The 14,788-nt window shown below is 38.2% G+C and overlaps 1 protein-coding gene across 1 annotated transcript in view; it reads left to right on the top strand.

Annotated features, from left to right (window-relative positions):
• Positions 1-14,788, top strand: part of HPSE2 (heparanase 2 (inactive)) — a 753,270-nt gene that overhangs the window by 87,091 nt on the left and 651,391 nt on the right. The window contains exon 3 of the mRNA XM_056801127.1: positions 12,478-12,639. Within this exon, the coding sequence (XP_056657105.1) occupies positions 12,478-12,639 (162 nt within the window). The remainder of the gene's footprint in view (positions 1-12,477; positions 12,640-14,788) is intronic.

The following is a 14,788-nucleotide window of genomic DNA, read 5'->3' on the forward strand; positions in this document are numbered from 1 at the left end:
TGAATGACAGCTGTAAATTAATGGGAAAAGTCCTAGAGACAACCAAGGTGTTTGTATTTCCTCAGATTGTGTTCTGATTGTATATATTACTTAAACATCCTGTTTGTGCCAATATTTGACAATGTTAATGTAACCTAACAATTTAAATAAATAGTTTTCTTTTTATAGGATAACTGAAAGGGAAAACATGTTGTTTTCTTTGTTCTTCCTTCTTGTGGTAAAAACCACCTGATGATGACTTTGCCCTATTCATAGGCAAAGAACTCTAATTATATACGAGGGACTACCTCAAAAACTTTTAAATATTTGGCAATAGAAAATAAGACGTCTTCCATTTTCGGTGTTCTTAACTTTTTCATGTTATGAAGCCCTCTGTCAAGCTGGTGAAAACCTTGGACCCATCTCTAAATGCATAAAATATCAAAGGACTAAATGGAAGTCAATTATTTCAAAATACATTTCTCAAAATATTTTTTAAAGACAATTTCATAGGGGCATCTAGGTGGCTCAATGGATAGAGAGCCAGGCCTAGAGATGGGAGGTCCTGGGTTAAAATGGGGCCTCAGACACTTCCTAGCTGTAGGACCCTGGGCAAGTCACATAATCCCCATTGCCTAGCCCTCTTCTATCTGGGAACCAATATACAGTATTGATTCTAAGATGGAAAGTAAGGGATCTGGGGAAAAAAACCCAAACAATTTCATAGAAGCAGCTAGGTGGCTCAGTAGATCGAGAGCCAGGTCTAGAGATGGAAACTAATGGTTTCAGATCTGGCGTTAGATGCTTTCCCACTGTAGGACCCTGGGTAAGTCACTTAACCCCAATTGCCTAGCCCTTACTGCTTTTCTTCCTTAGAATTGATAATTAGCATTGATTAAAGAATGTGAGAGTTAAAAAAAACACAAAACTCCACAACTTTATGCTAAGAACCCCAACCTTAGAGGGAGCGAAGTGGTGGCATCCCTGAAAATTAAGGTGATAGGATCATAGATTTAGAACTAAAGGACTCAATGTCATGTAGATCATTTTGCAGGTAGATAACTTTGCCTCACACAGATTAAATGACTTGCCTAAGGTCCCACAAGTAGCCAGTACTTGGACTGAGTTTCTCTCATTTCAAAACCAATCCATAGTTCTTCTCTTGTCAATGTTATCTGAAATATAAAGGGTGTTTTCTGGGGTCTCTTCCAGATAGAAATCCATATTGTGAGACTCATAATAGCTACCATTTCCTGCAAAATAATTTAATTCCTAATCTTTCTTTTGATGGCTGTCATAGCAAACAGAAATGTTCTTAGCTTCAGACTAAGATGGGTGGGGAGGTGGGAAAGCATTTGTGGAAGTATCCAAAGTGCTCTAGAAAGTGGTAATTTGTCAGTGGAACCTAGACCCATACAAAATCACTTCAGGTGCCCAGGACTTCCTCTGCCTCCCCATTTGCCGAGGCTGTTGGATACAGCTGACTGAAATCTTCAAAGTCTGAGGTCAATTCAAAGATCTCCAGCATCCAAGCTTAGGATGGAGGACCTGGAACCATCACTGCATGTTGCCGTTGCTAGGCTTCAAACCAGAGCCGATGAGGTCAGGGACCCATTCTGTAACTATGGAAACATTTTGGGAGAGATGAATCTGATAGCTACTGTGCAGGAAGAATTGCCAAGATTTGGTGATGAACTGAAGGAATTGTATATATGACTCCAAGATTGTGACAGGGATGAGAAAAATGGATTCAGAGGTGAAAGTTTAGTATGAGTGATGATTATCTTATTTTTAAAATGTCAGTGTGACAGCTGAGTTGAGATACTGTGCAGCCAGGAAATGGGATTATGGGATTTGGAGATGGAAAGGATCGTAGAGACCATCTGGTCCAGCCGCCTAATTTTATAGAGGAGAACACTGAGGACCTCAGAGTTTAAAGGGCCTGTTCAATGTACAGATAGTGAATATATATGTGTATGTGTTTATATATATATATATATATATATACACACACATATATATCTTTATATAGAGCTGAAACATATATATATATATATATATATATATATAGCTAGGTTTTGAACCCAGGTCTTCTGACTCCAAAATCTAGTGCTACTTACATAAGTTAGACTTAGAAATAAAGAAAGAGAATTATCTGTAAATGTCTGGTGGCTGAAGTCCTGTAAACATAAGAGGAAGTGTTCAGAGAGATGATAGGAAGAAGAGTGGGTGCAGTACAGAAACTGAGGGGCCCATGAAGAAGAATCCAGCAAGGGAGGAAATGAATGGTTGAAGATTTGGGAGGTTGCAAGGAGTTGGGTCATAAATTTAGTCCTGAAAGGGACCTTAGAGATCATCTAATCCATGTCCTTTATTTTAAGAATAAAGAAACTGATGTCAAAGAGAAGCCAAATTCTTTCTTCAAGTCTGTCCAGATAGTAATGGGAAAAACTGCAATTTGAACCCAGTTTCTTAGATTTCAAATCTAGTGCTCTCTCTATTGTGCCAGGCAACAAGAGGTTAAGTGACTTGCTTATGGTCACATATCACTACTATGGGTTGGGGGTAGGACTTGAACCCAGATTTTCCAGCTCTTTCCACTGTACCCAGTTTCCTCTTCACTCAGTAACTGCAATAAGTAAATTGGGGAGGGGAAAACAAAACTCATTACAGTTTTTTTTTTAAACCCTTACCTTCTGTCTTAGAATTAATATCATGTATTGATTCCATGGTAGAAGAGAAGTAAGGGTTGGTCAATGGGAGTTAACTGACTTGCCCAGGGTCACATAGCTGGGAAGTGTCTGAGGCCATATTTAAATCCTGGACTTATTTCCTGGCCTGGCTTTCTATCCACTGAACCACCTAGCTGCCCACAACTCTGATTGAATGTAATGATTAACATTGACCATAGAGAAGGGATGAAGAAAAATGTCTTCTTCCTCTTGGTGTGTGTGTGTGTGTGTGTGTGTGTGTGTGTGTGTGTATCTACAGATGTGGAATGTGACTGGTTTTACTGAACTTTTTTTTCTTACAATGAAAGGTTCACTCGAGGGAAATTACAGGCAAATGTGATGTCCATTGATCAGCAAACATTTAAAAATTGATATAATAGTTTATATTTTATCCAATTATATATAGGAAGTTTTAAATATCCACTTTCTAGAATTTTGAGTTCTGAATTCTTTCCCTCTCTCCCTGCTTTTCCTATCCCACTCTCTGAGATGGTAAGCAGTTTGATCTAGGCTATACTTATGTGATCACGCAAAACCTACCTCCATGTTGGTCATATTGTGAAAGACAACATATCAAACAAAAGCCAAAGTAAAGTGAAAAATAGTATGCTTTGATCTGCATTCAGATACCTTAAGTACCTTCTCTGGAGGTAGATAGTATTTTTCATCTTGAGTCCTTTGGAATTGTCTTGGATCATCACACTGCTGAGAGAGAATAACAATGCCATTCATAGTTGATCATTGTACATTTCAGCAAACATTTATTAAGCTTTTAATGTGCTAGCATTGGGGGCACAAAGAAATAAAAAGATAAAAAATCATACGACTTTCTAAAGTGTGAACAACAGAAAAGAATTAACGATACAAAATTTTAATGTATAAAGTCTGTACCTACACAGAGTATGTTTATATGTTTCCGGTTACAGATATTCTGTTTTGTGGCCAGGTCTATAGTTGGAAAGGATCTTCAAGGTCATCTAGTGTTATGCCTCCATTTTACAGGTGAGGAATTGAGGATCAGACCAGTTCAATGACTCATCCAAGATCAAACAGCTAGTAAATGTCAAAGTAGGAATTTGGATCCAGGACCTTCGACCAATCTTGCTACTGTCCCATGCTGATGTTCCTTTGTCATCCACATCACGTGACAATTGTATTTTGAATCAGCCAAATAATCATGTCTATCTTTTGTTCTCAGTGATGCCTGCTGAGCTTCCATCTTAGGAATCTTTAGCAGCTAAGTCAGTCACTCAAAGGAGAAAGTAATATGAAAACAGAAGATTCTGCATTCCAAGTCTTCCAGAGCACCAAGAAATTTGACTCTAGGCTCCCTCTTTTCCATGCCTTACCTAGGTCCACCTTTGCCTTTCATAAGTGCAGGGATCAAGAAGATTTCAATTTATCTAAACTTTATATCACTCTCCCCACCTAGCACAGTGGTATGTACACAGTGGATGATTAATATTTAATGAATAAATGAACTTGGTTAAATGGGTGGGGGAGATGGAGGAGAATATAAACTATGAAGGGGAGGAAGGGAAATATAAACCCAAAGATTTATTGCATACATCTCAGAATTTTCTCCAAAGAGAAGGTATGGCAGTTGGATGGCAAAATGGAACAAGATCACTTTTTTTTTAAGTTAGGGAAGGCCCTGGGTATTTTTAAATAGAGGGCAGGGATCATCATTAGAGACTGAGAAGTTGATGGCATATCTGGGCACAAAATAAGCAGTGAGTAGATACTTGTTCATTTTTTCTATTGTTTTTTCTTGGTGTAGTGGAGAGAGTGCTGAATTGGAGTCAGAAGACTTTGGTTCAAATCTTGGCACAATTGTTGTGGAACTATCAGCAAACCTCCTTGGGCCTCAGTTTTTCTTATTTTTAAGATGAGGAAACCTGGGCAAGATAAGGTCCACTCCAACTCTAACTCTGTGATCTGAGATTAATCATTGTTGGTTTTTGAACCTGTAATTGATGATGTTACAGAGGGAAAGGAAGGACTCTGGTAGCCAAGTCTGGAAGGCAGAACTGTAAAGATATCTTTTACCCTGAAATTTCTGGGTAGTTCCCTTTCAGCTCTAGATTTATGATTCTGTGTTTCTATCAGAGCCATAACTAAGGTGAAGTGACTGGGGCTTTGTTAAGGGTTCCAAAATTTAGAGGACTTAAAACAATTTAGCATCTTGTTAGAAAGAGTGATTGTTTTTTTTTTTTAAAAGAATGGTACCAAGTGGCACAGCTTCCTCTCTTTCCTACCCTACACTGGGCAGACAGGTACCTCCCTGGCCCTGCCCTCCTAGGGTGTCAGAGCTTCTGCCCCCCTCAACCAACAAGGCATATTCTGAGATCTCCAGGACCTGTGTTATCTCTTTACTCCAGGCACAAACATTGCCAGTAATGGCTGTGATTCCTACATCTTAATCAAGGTCTTAATAAAAAAAGATGATTAGCACAGGTGGAAGATAGAACCGGAGGGTGCTTCATTAAAGACCTGCCTCCCGTATGACATTGAGACATTCATCAGCATTTTTTAGATATAGTTGTTCTATCAACTGTGACAGCCCATCAGAAAAGGAAATGAGGTTATTCTGGCCTGACTTGTCTTTGTGAATCCATGCTGAGGCTTACTCATCATTTCCTAAATGCCCACAAATCATCTGTCACATAAACCTCACTACCTTTTTGCTAAATTTATCACTAGGCAATTCTCAGGGTTCACCCTTTTCTGTTTTCGAAAATTAGGGATGTTTGTTTTCCTCCAGCAGTCTGGTACACTTTTCCTTCTCCTTGATTTCTCAGAGAATGTTGAGGGTATCTCTGTGATCACAAGTCTGCTAGTTTTCTGTGAACCTTGTTCCAGGGTCCAGGTACTGTCTTGCTATCACCTTTTTCCTTTACAATAAACCACTTGCCTCAGGCGACAATTTCCTCTTCACTCTGTCTGTCCTGTAGATTTTTGTGGCTTTTGTGGCCAAGACAGAATCGTTTCTCCTTAGTGGCACCTCTGAACACATCCTACATAATAACAGAACCACCTCTCAGGGTTGTTCTAAGGATCTAGTCAGATAATAATTGTAAAGTACTTAGCACGGTGCTTGGCCCATAGTGAATGCTGTATAAATGTTAGTTATTATTGTTATTGTTACAATCTTCTCCCAGCTTGATTTCTTTGGGGTTTCGCTTCTTTGTCTAAACTAGCTCAGAAAGCCCATTTTGTTATTTTTTACATTTTTCATGTGCTAGAGCTCATTTGAGGTTTTAACACTCAAGATAATATTTATACAGGTTTGTTTATGATTATTCTTTTGAATTTGTTCTTGTCTCTTTCTAGGAATGTGCTGATAAGTATGTAACAACCAATGCTTTGGGAGGGAAATTGTGATACACTTTTGCCATTAATTTTCATGATGAACCCTTTTCTTTCATCACTTGCTTAAATCTTGGCAATCAAGAAAACAATACAAGTGTAAATTTGTAGTGTTTGCTGATTTCTAAGTTATGAGTGTTTAGACTGAATATTTTACAATCAGCTCTCAGCCTGCCTTTACCATACCCCTGTTTCCTTCTATCCTTGAATATTCTTTTGAAATCTGGACTCATCAGAGAGCTCTCTGTGTAGCCACATTGTTGTTGACTATTATCTAATTCTCCCCTATCATTCTTCCACATTAGGGCTGTTTATAATTGTCATGTCAGAATATTACAGCATTTAGAAGGAGAAGGGAGCTTAGAGATCCTCTTGCTCAATACCCCTATTTTACAGATACAAAAACTAAGGTTCAGAGGAGTTAAGTGACAGTCCTGGGTCTCACAAGTCATAAGCAGCAGATCCAAGAGTTGATCCTGGGTTGATCCCAAATTTAGTGGTTTTCGCATCACAGTTCAGCTCTCCCTAGGAACTTTCCATGCCTTTGGGATGAAATAGTACCAACTTTTTCTGGAATCATTTTGAAACCTTTTCCAAAATCTAGGCTTGGCTCAGTGCTCCCTTTCTTTGATATTTTGAACTCAAGGATGTTTCCTCTCAAGGTTTCAGTACCAGGACTCACTTGTGATAGACTAGTTCTTCCGCATTGATAAGAATTAAATCTTGTAATTAAATCTATTGATTCCTCAATCGCCTGAGAAGCAAAACTTTGTCTAAAACAATTCGTTTCAACAAATATTCATTACGTGTCTATATATGCCAAGTACTGTGTTAGGGGCTAAGGATACAAAAAGAGAGAGCACACAAGTCTGAAGTTCAAGGAATTTAAAATCTAATTAAGTGAAAGACAAGTACATGATGAACTCTAATACTAAGAAGAGTGTCAAAGTTAGAGGAGAGATCCAGGCAAGATGCTATAAGAAATTTGAAGAGGAGATTCCAATGAGGATGTTCTTTCAGCAAAGTAAACACTCTCTTCAAATGTCAGGGTAGCTGAAGTCCTTATAAATGCCTTAGCTAGTCTTCATGGCCCGGGAAGTGGTGCTATGAATAGAGTACTGGGCCTAAAGTCAGGAAGAATCATCTTCCTGAGTTCAAATCCAACCTCACACTCTTACTCTGGACAAGTCATTGAATATCTGTAAAATGAGCTGGAGAAAGAAATGCCAAGCTACTTTAGTATCTTTGCCAAGAAAACCCCAGATAAGGTCATGGAGAGTCAGATAGGACTGAAAAATGAGTGAACAAAAAATAATTATTTTTTTTATTAAATTAATTCAAGTTTTGTGTACTAGGAAATGGTCTTCCATATTTCTTATCTGACAAGGTGGTTTATAATCTCCTCTCAGAACAATATCATTCCAGTTTCTCTTTTTATTCTTACCCATATAACTCTTTTTTTAAATGAAAAATTTTGTTTAATTAATTAATTTAGAATATTTTCCCATGGTTACATGATTCATGTTCTTTTCCTACCCTCCTCCCCACCCTCCCTGTAGCTGATATGCATTTCCACTGGGTTTTACATGTATCATTGATCAAGACCTATGTCCATATTATTGATATTTGCACTAGGGTGATCGTTTAGCATCTACATCCCCAATCATATCCCCATTGAACCATGTGATCAAGCAGTTGTTTTTCTTCTGTGTTTCTACTCCCACAGTTCTTTCTCTGGATGTGGAGAGCATCTTTCTTATAAATTCCTCAGAATTGTCCAGGATCATTGCATTGCTGCTAGTAGAGAAGTCCATTACTTTCGATTGTACCACAGTGTATCAGTCTCTGTGTACAATGTTCTCCTGGTTCTGCTCCTCTCACTCTGCGTCAATTCCTGGAGGTTGTTCCAGTCCCCATGAAATTCCTCCAGTTTATTATTCCTTTGAGCACAATAGTATTCCATCACCAACAGATACCACAGTTTGTTCAGCCATTCCCCAATTGGAGGGCATCCCTTCATTTTCTAATTTTTTTTGCCACCACAAAGAGTGCAGCTATGAATATTCTTGAACAAGTCTTTTCCCCTATGATCTCTTTAGGGTTTAAATCAGCAGTTTACCCATATACTCTTACCCATGCTTTTGCACTTGGATTCATAGATTTCTTCACACATACACACACATACATCAAAATTTCCCCCTACTGTTCTTCATTTTTTCTTGTCTTGCATTGTCCCGTATTTATCACAGTTTCTGTTGAAGTTTTTTTGTATGCATATATATATATATATACATATATATATATATAAATGTTTTTCCTTTCATATTAAATTTATTTCTTTTGAACAAAATAAACTCTTCAGTTGATTTGTAGCAGTCATGAATTTGGTACTATCAGGTGTCAGTGATTTTTTTTTAAACTGTCTTTGTTTTCAAATGGTGCAGGGGGCAGCTAGGTGGCACAGTGGATAGAGCACTGAGCTGGAAATCAGGAAAACTTATCTTCCTGGGTTCAAATCCAGCCTCAGATGTTTACTATCTGTGTGACTCTGGGCAGATCATTTAACCCTGTTTGCCTCAGTTCCTCATCTATAAAATGATCTGGAGAAGAAAATGCCAAACCACTAATATCTCTGCCAAGAAAACTCCAAATGGGGTCACAAAGAGTTGGAAATGATTGAACGACAACAATAACTCATGCCTTGGCATACACACATCTGGTGAGGCACCATGGTATGCTGGATGGGAAGATGGCCTTAGAGTTAGGAAAACCTGGGTTCAAATCCTGCCCTTGACACACTGGATAAGTCACATATCCTTTCAAAGCCCATGGCAAATGTCTAAGATTATAATTGACAACAGTTCTTGATCTGTACTAATTAAAGGAGTTTCTTCATCAGAAGTTCCCCATATCAATAACAAAATCTCAAGTCCAAATAATAAAATGGACATCTGAGGTGATATTTTCAACCAGCTTCCTTATTATGTCATCCCAACAATTCTTGAATACCTCCACTCTGCTATTTTTTCTGGGTGATACATGTTATCTTCTAGAATCATTGGTTCTGGGATTCAGTTTCTTTTCCTCCATTCCCTTGGAATTCAACTGAGTGCCCACTTGATCACACTAAGTCTCTGGGGAAATAAATTCTTTCCAACCTTGGACTCTGAGTAGGAGCCTGCCTTTTTAGTATTGTAGGCAATGATCTAGGAAACCATTTCCTTGCTAAATACCATCCACAGTTAGCCATTCACTTCCTATAACCTCCTTTCTCTTCCAAAGCCAGGATTGTCAACAGGAGGAAGAGATGAAAATACCACCTGTGTCCCCAAGCTCTTCAGTTTTCTACCCAGAACTTCAAAGTCACTAGAGATACATTCCAGATTTTTTTCCAGCTCTATCATTTGTTCCCACATGAATCAGCTGAATTCCTTGTTTTTTTTTTTGTTGCAAAAATAAGTACTTAAAAGACAATAACTTTTGGGTACAAAAGGTCCCCTGCTTGATGGGAAGCATCCTAGCTGGGCGTTTCTTTATAGAAGAGGCTATTTTTTACAGTTCTGCATTGTACATCTGCTTCGAGTGAAATTAAACTGAAGCATAAGATGCGGCCTGCCCCTAATGGGAAAATAATTGTGAAAGAGGCGGATTTGCAAAGTGACTCCAGTCCTTCTCTGACTCTCATCAGTGACCCGCAGATGACCTCTGTATTGGAAGAGTAAAATGGAATCAGTTTGAAGACAGCTTCACCATGGAGGCACCTGGAAAAGAGTAGGGGAGACTCGATGGAGACAACCCACAGGACAGCTGAGGCAAGGGTTTTTTTTAACATAGGTCTAATGTCGTGAATCAGACATGCTGTAGTTCTCAACCAGTACAGACAGCAGAAGGTTGGAGACATGACGTCTGTAGTACATGTACTCAGACAATGAATTTTCCATGTCGAACAACAAACGCGATGAAGCAATATGTCTCTGTGAATTGAGTAAACCATGCAAGTGATTTGAGGAGCAAGAAACCTAAATGAAGTGACTGAGAGAAAAGCAAATAAAATCTTAAGGAGAAGATTGGAAACGGTCAGAGATGTTTACCAAAAATGACAGCGGGTTGGTGAACCCTTTAGATTTCGAATTCTGTTCAGATCTGATTAAACTGTCAATGTCAGTGAGGCAGAGATTCCCAGTGGGCTTCCCCTCTGGGTCTGTGCATACCCTTGTGTTATTGAATAGCTTAAATAAAGGCAGAGATAGTATATTCATCAGATTTTCAAATGAGATGGTAGAAAGCTAAAGGGATAGCAGTATCTGAAAACATCTTGATAGGCTATAGCACTGAGCATGATGAAATTCTTTAGGAATGAATGTAAGGTCTTATGTTTACATGCAAAAAAATCAACCTCTCAAGTTCAAGATAGATGACAATTCCAAAAAAGATTTGGGGATTTTGGTAGATGGCATGTTCAATATAAGTCAACACCATGATGTAACAACCCCTCCCCTCCAAATATCTATCTTCCTATCTCTATATTTATATCTATCTCTCTATCTCTCTATTTACATCTCTGTCCATATTTCTATCTATATTTATCTATCTATCTCTGAATCTAAATATTTAGCCATCTTAAACTTTTTTTTTTACCAGTTACAGGTAATTACAAATTTCCACATAAATTTTCTGAAGTTATATGATACAAATTGCCTCCCTTCCTCTCTTTCCGCTCCCCTCCTGGAGCTAGTAAGCAATTCAATCTGGGTTATTATCATGCAAAACACATTTTCATACTGTTCATTCTTATAAGTGAATAATCATATAAAATAAAAACCCTAAATAAACAAGGGAACATTGAATGCTTTCATCTGCATTCAGACTCCAACAGTTCTTTCTCTGGAGGTGGATAGCATTCTTTGTCAAACGTCCCTCAGAATTGTCTTGGATCTTTGTATTGCTGAGAGTAGCTAAATCTCTCACAGTCTCACAGTATCATTCCATAATAGTGCTATTTTTTTATACGATGTTCTCTTTGTTCTGCTCATTTCACTCTGCATCAGTTTATATAGGTCTTTCTAGTTCTTTCTGAAATCATCTTGTTCATCATTTCTTATAGCACAATAGTATTCTATCACCATCATATGCCACAATTTGTTCAGCTATTTCCCAGTTGGATATCCCTTCAAGTTCCAATTCTTTGCTACTACAAAAAGAACAGCTAAAAATATTTTTGTACAAGTAGGTCCTTTTCCTTGCTATCTGGCTCTCTTGAGCTGCATTAAGAAAAACTTAACTTCTAGAAATAGGGAGTCAATTGTTTTATTTCTCTCTCCCCTTGTGGGAGCCATAGTTTAAGGCATGAAAAGCTGAAGACTATTCAAAAGTGGGCAACCAGCATGGTGAAAGGCTTTGAATCCATTGTCACATAAAGATCAATTGAAGGAACCAGGCAATTTTACCCTGTAGAAAAGAAAGCTGAAAGACAGCACAATATCTGTCACAAAATATTTCAAGGGCTGTTTTGTTGGAGAACTAGACTTGTTACTTTTGGCCTGGGTGTAATAGATGAAAGTTGGTAAGAGGCCAATTTAAGTTTGATATTAGAAAGATTTTGTTAACAATTATGGACTACCTTGACAAGTAAGATATTTTTGCCAACTTGGAAGTCTTCAAGAAAGATGGCCACTTGTCACATATGCTATGCTAAAGGTTTCTTTTATGTATGCTTTGGATGAGATGGCTACTGAAATCCTTTCCAAGTCTCCAGTGAGATTTGGTGAAATTTATGTATCATCATTGGAAAATATAGTTATAATGTTCTCTATAACATCAATTGTCTTGGTGATTAGCACTTTTTCATTTTCATTTAACCAGTGAACATCAATTTGCTGTTCCAGTAAGGATATTTTCTGGGAGACATACCAAGAACAGAAATATAAATGTATATGCTGCCTTCCTCTTCCCAACTACCTCTACCCTTGGAGAGTAGGAGAGAATAGACTTGGATTTAGAGAGGCGATTACAAATCATTTCCTCCACTAAGTTCATTTCCAAATGTGGCATGGTTGATAGACTAATCACCTCCTTCTAGTTGGTGGTAAACTCTGGTATGGACTCCAGTTCTTAGACCTGTTGTTGTCCTAAGCTTTTGAAACTCATAGTATTCCATCTCCAGTAATCTTTGGATCAAGGCAAGACACAACAAAGTTAGAAGCAACAACAGTGTTATATGGGCTTCATATGGTTCTTGGTGGGGAGAAGGGACATTGGAGCTCTCCCCACCCTAAGGCTTATAGAAGTTATTGCCTCCCTTATGGACTTTGGGCTCTCATTCTGTTTACTAAATGAATTGCTTCTGATAGAATTGGGCTTCATTTTTGTCTCCTGCCTTCTCTTTTTTTCCCTGTAGACATTGTTCGGAGCGATGTTGCCTTGGATAAGCAAAAGGGCTGCAAGATTGCCCAGCACCCTGATGTAATGTTGGAGCTTCAGAGGGAGAAGGCTGCTCAGATGCACTTGGTTCTCCTCAAGGAGCAATTCTCCAATACATACAGTAATCTCATATTAACAGGTAAGGCTACTAAGGTCAGCTGACCCCACCACTACAAGTTTCTGACATTTGCCAATTAGTAGTTTGATGTGTTGGGTCCACCGGAGTGGTACCCTGCTGATTCTTTGCCAATTCTATCCTTTATTTAGTTACAATGACTTTTATTTTCCTATGACAAATATTTCATGTGGTCTGCATGTACATTTTTGACCTACGATTGTAGACCATTCTATATGTGTATTTCCAAATGTCAGAATCGATGAGAAGCTAATGGAGGTTTGCAAAAATATTACTTGCTAAATATATGTGTGTATTTGAAAGAAGGACTAAATTTAGTCTCTTATAAAGAAGTGGCTATTTTCACCTTTTTGTAAATCTAATAAATCTAAAAAGGAGCCATAAGTGAAAATGACTTGTGGGCAGAATTGAAAATGTTTTATTCCTGGTGGAGTTTGAATTCCCTGGGGAATCTGATCTTTTCTAATGGAGTCCACAGGCGTTGAGAATGGGTTTTACTCCCTTGTGTCCTTATATGAATTCTAGTAGGAAAATTAAAGATTGTTGGAGATTCTAAGAGAAAAAGATTCTTGAGTTAGAATGAAATGTAGCAATATTTCTAGGGCAGCTGAGGAACTTTGTTGGTAGAAGGTACAAAGGCAGGATGAAATTGAAAGGTGTGTGCAGTGCTATGAGAGCATAAAATGATGGGAGAATTTTCAAGAATGGTTAAGTATTTTAGATGGAAGCAAGTTATAAGAATCATCCTATTTTACTTGAGGGAAACAAGGCAGGCCTGACTTTTATTGACCCAAATAAAACCTAACAGACTCAGAGTATGTGTTTACCTTGTTTATAGAGGTTAAAAAAAAGGTGGAATGTTGGCCAAGCCATGAACAATTTACATTTTTTTTTACACTCCAAACGCAAATGGGAAAAAAAGTTTTAGCTCTCATTATAGGGTTCCTGACATTTCTCCAAAAATTTCCACGTGAGAAACAAATTGTTTTCCATTTTTAAAAAGCTCAGAAGTCTTCCATGTCTTTCATTTTCAACCTGGAAGAAAAACCAGAAAGATGAAATGAAAGCTGGACCCAAAGGTATCCAGGGAATGGAGTTAGAGGGTTAAAGAAGTTGACAAAACCTCTTTCTCCAAGAAAAGTGTTGGGAACATAAATAATAGTTTGGTGGATGCAAATGGTTGCCTGATGAGGGTACCTGTGGCTCTCTGAATTCTTTCTGTCATATCACGTGTAAATGTTTTATAGAGGGTGCATATTTTTGCTAGTCTCCAATGGGCTACATCAGAAAAGCAACAAACTGATTGGTATCGTCAAGATACCATGATCACCAAGAACAATCTGACTTTTTACTTCCAAGCCTGGTCTGACTTTAATATTTTTGCCTGAATGAAGGGCAAAATTCAAAGCTCCAAATCCTTGAGTATGTTACAGAAGGGAGTTGAGGGTAAGTAATCCTAATCCTCACCCTGTTATCCTTGAATGTGGCTAAAGGACACATTATCTTTGAAAACGCAAGCATGGTCTATTGGCTTCAATGGAGTCTTTCCCAATTTTCAGTAACATAATCCCCTTGGATGTTTATTCCCGGTTCAAACTGTTGGAATCAACATTGTCAACTTTTACCCTGACAACTTGCTTACTTTCTCCTAAACAAACTTACCCCAGTAAAGAGGCTTTTCCCTGCTTTTGCTTCTCTCAAGGCTGCTTCAAAGCGTCCTCAGGCATTTTCCACATTTTTCACCCAAAAGGCCAAGGCCTGAGGTGGTACCTTGTTACCCCTGGAGCCCTTGGAGTTTCCCATTTTGTTTACATGAAAGTTCAGAAGGTTTGAGCTCCAGGTGTTGGGAAGTGATGGAGTCACTGTAGCTTAGCACCAACGGTAAAACTATTTTAATGTCCGCTAACTAAGTCTTTGATTTTGAGCAGTGCGGTTTTCTAATTGTTATGAAGTTTAATCCTTGATTTCTTATATAAATCTTGAGAACATGGTCTCCAGACAGCTAAACATAATATTTAAACATAACTAAACTAACTTTTGTAAATATTTCCCTTTTCGGTGATGAATGTGTATTGGTAAGGGGGGCAAGGTTGAAGGGGGTGGAGACCTTTAACAGAGTGACTTTCTTTACCCACTTATTTAGAACACCTAC

The sequence above is a fragment of the Monodelphis domestica genome, chromosome 1, assembly GCF_027887165.1.
Source record: "Monodelphis domestica isolate mMonDom1 chromosome 1, mMonDom1.pri, whole genome shotgun sequence".
Taxonomy (NCBI): Eukaryota; Metazoa; Chordata; class Mammalia; order Didelphimorphia; family Didelphidae; genus Monodelphis; species Monodelphis domestica.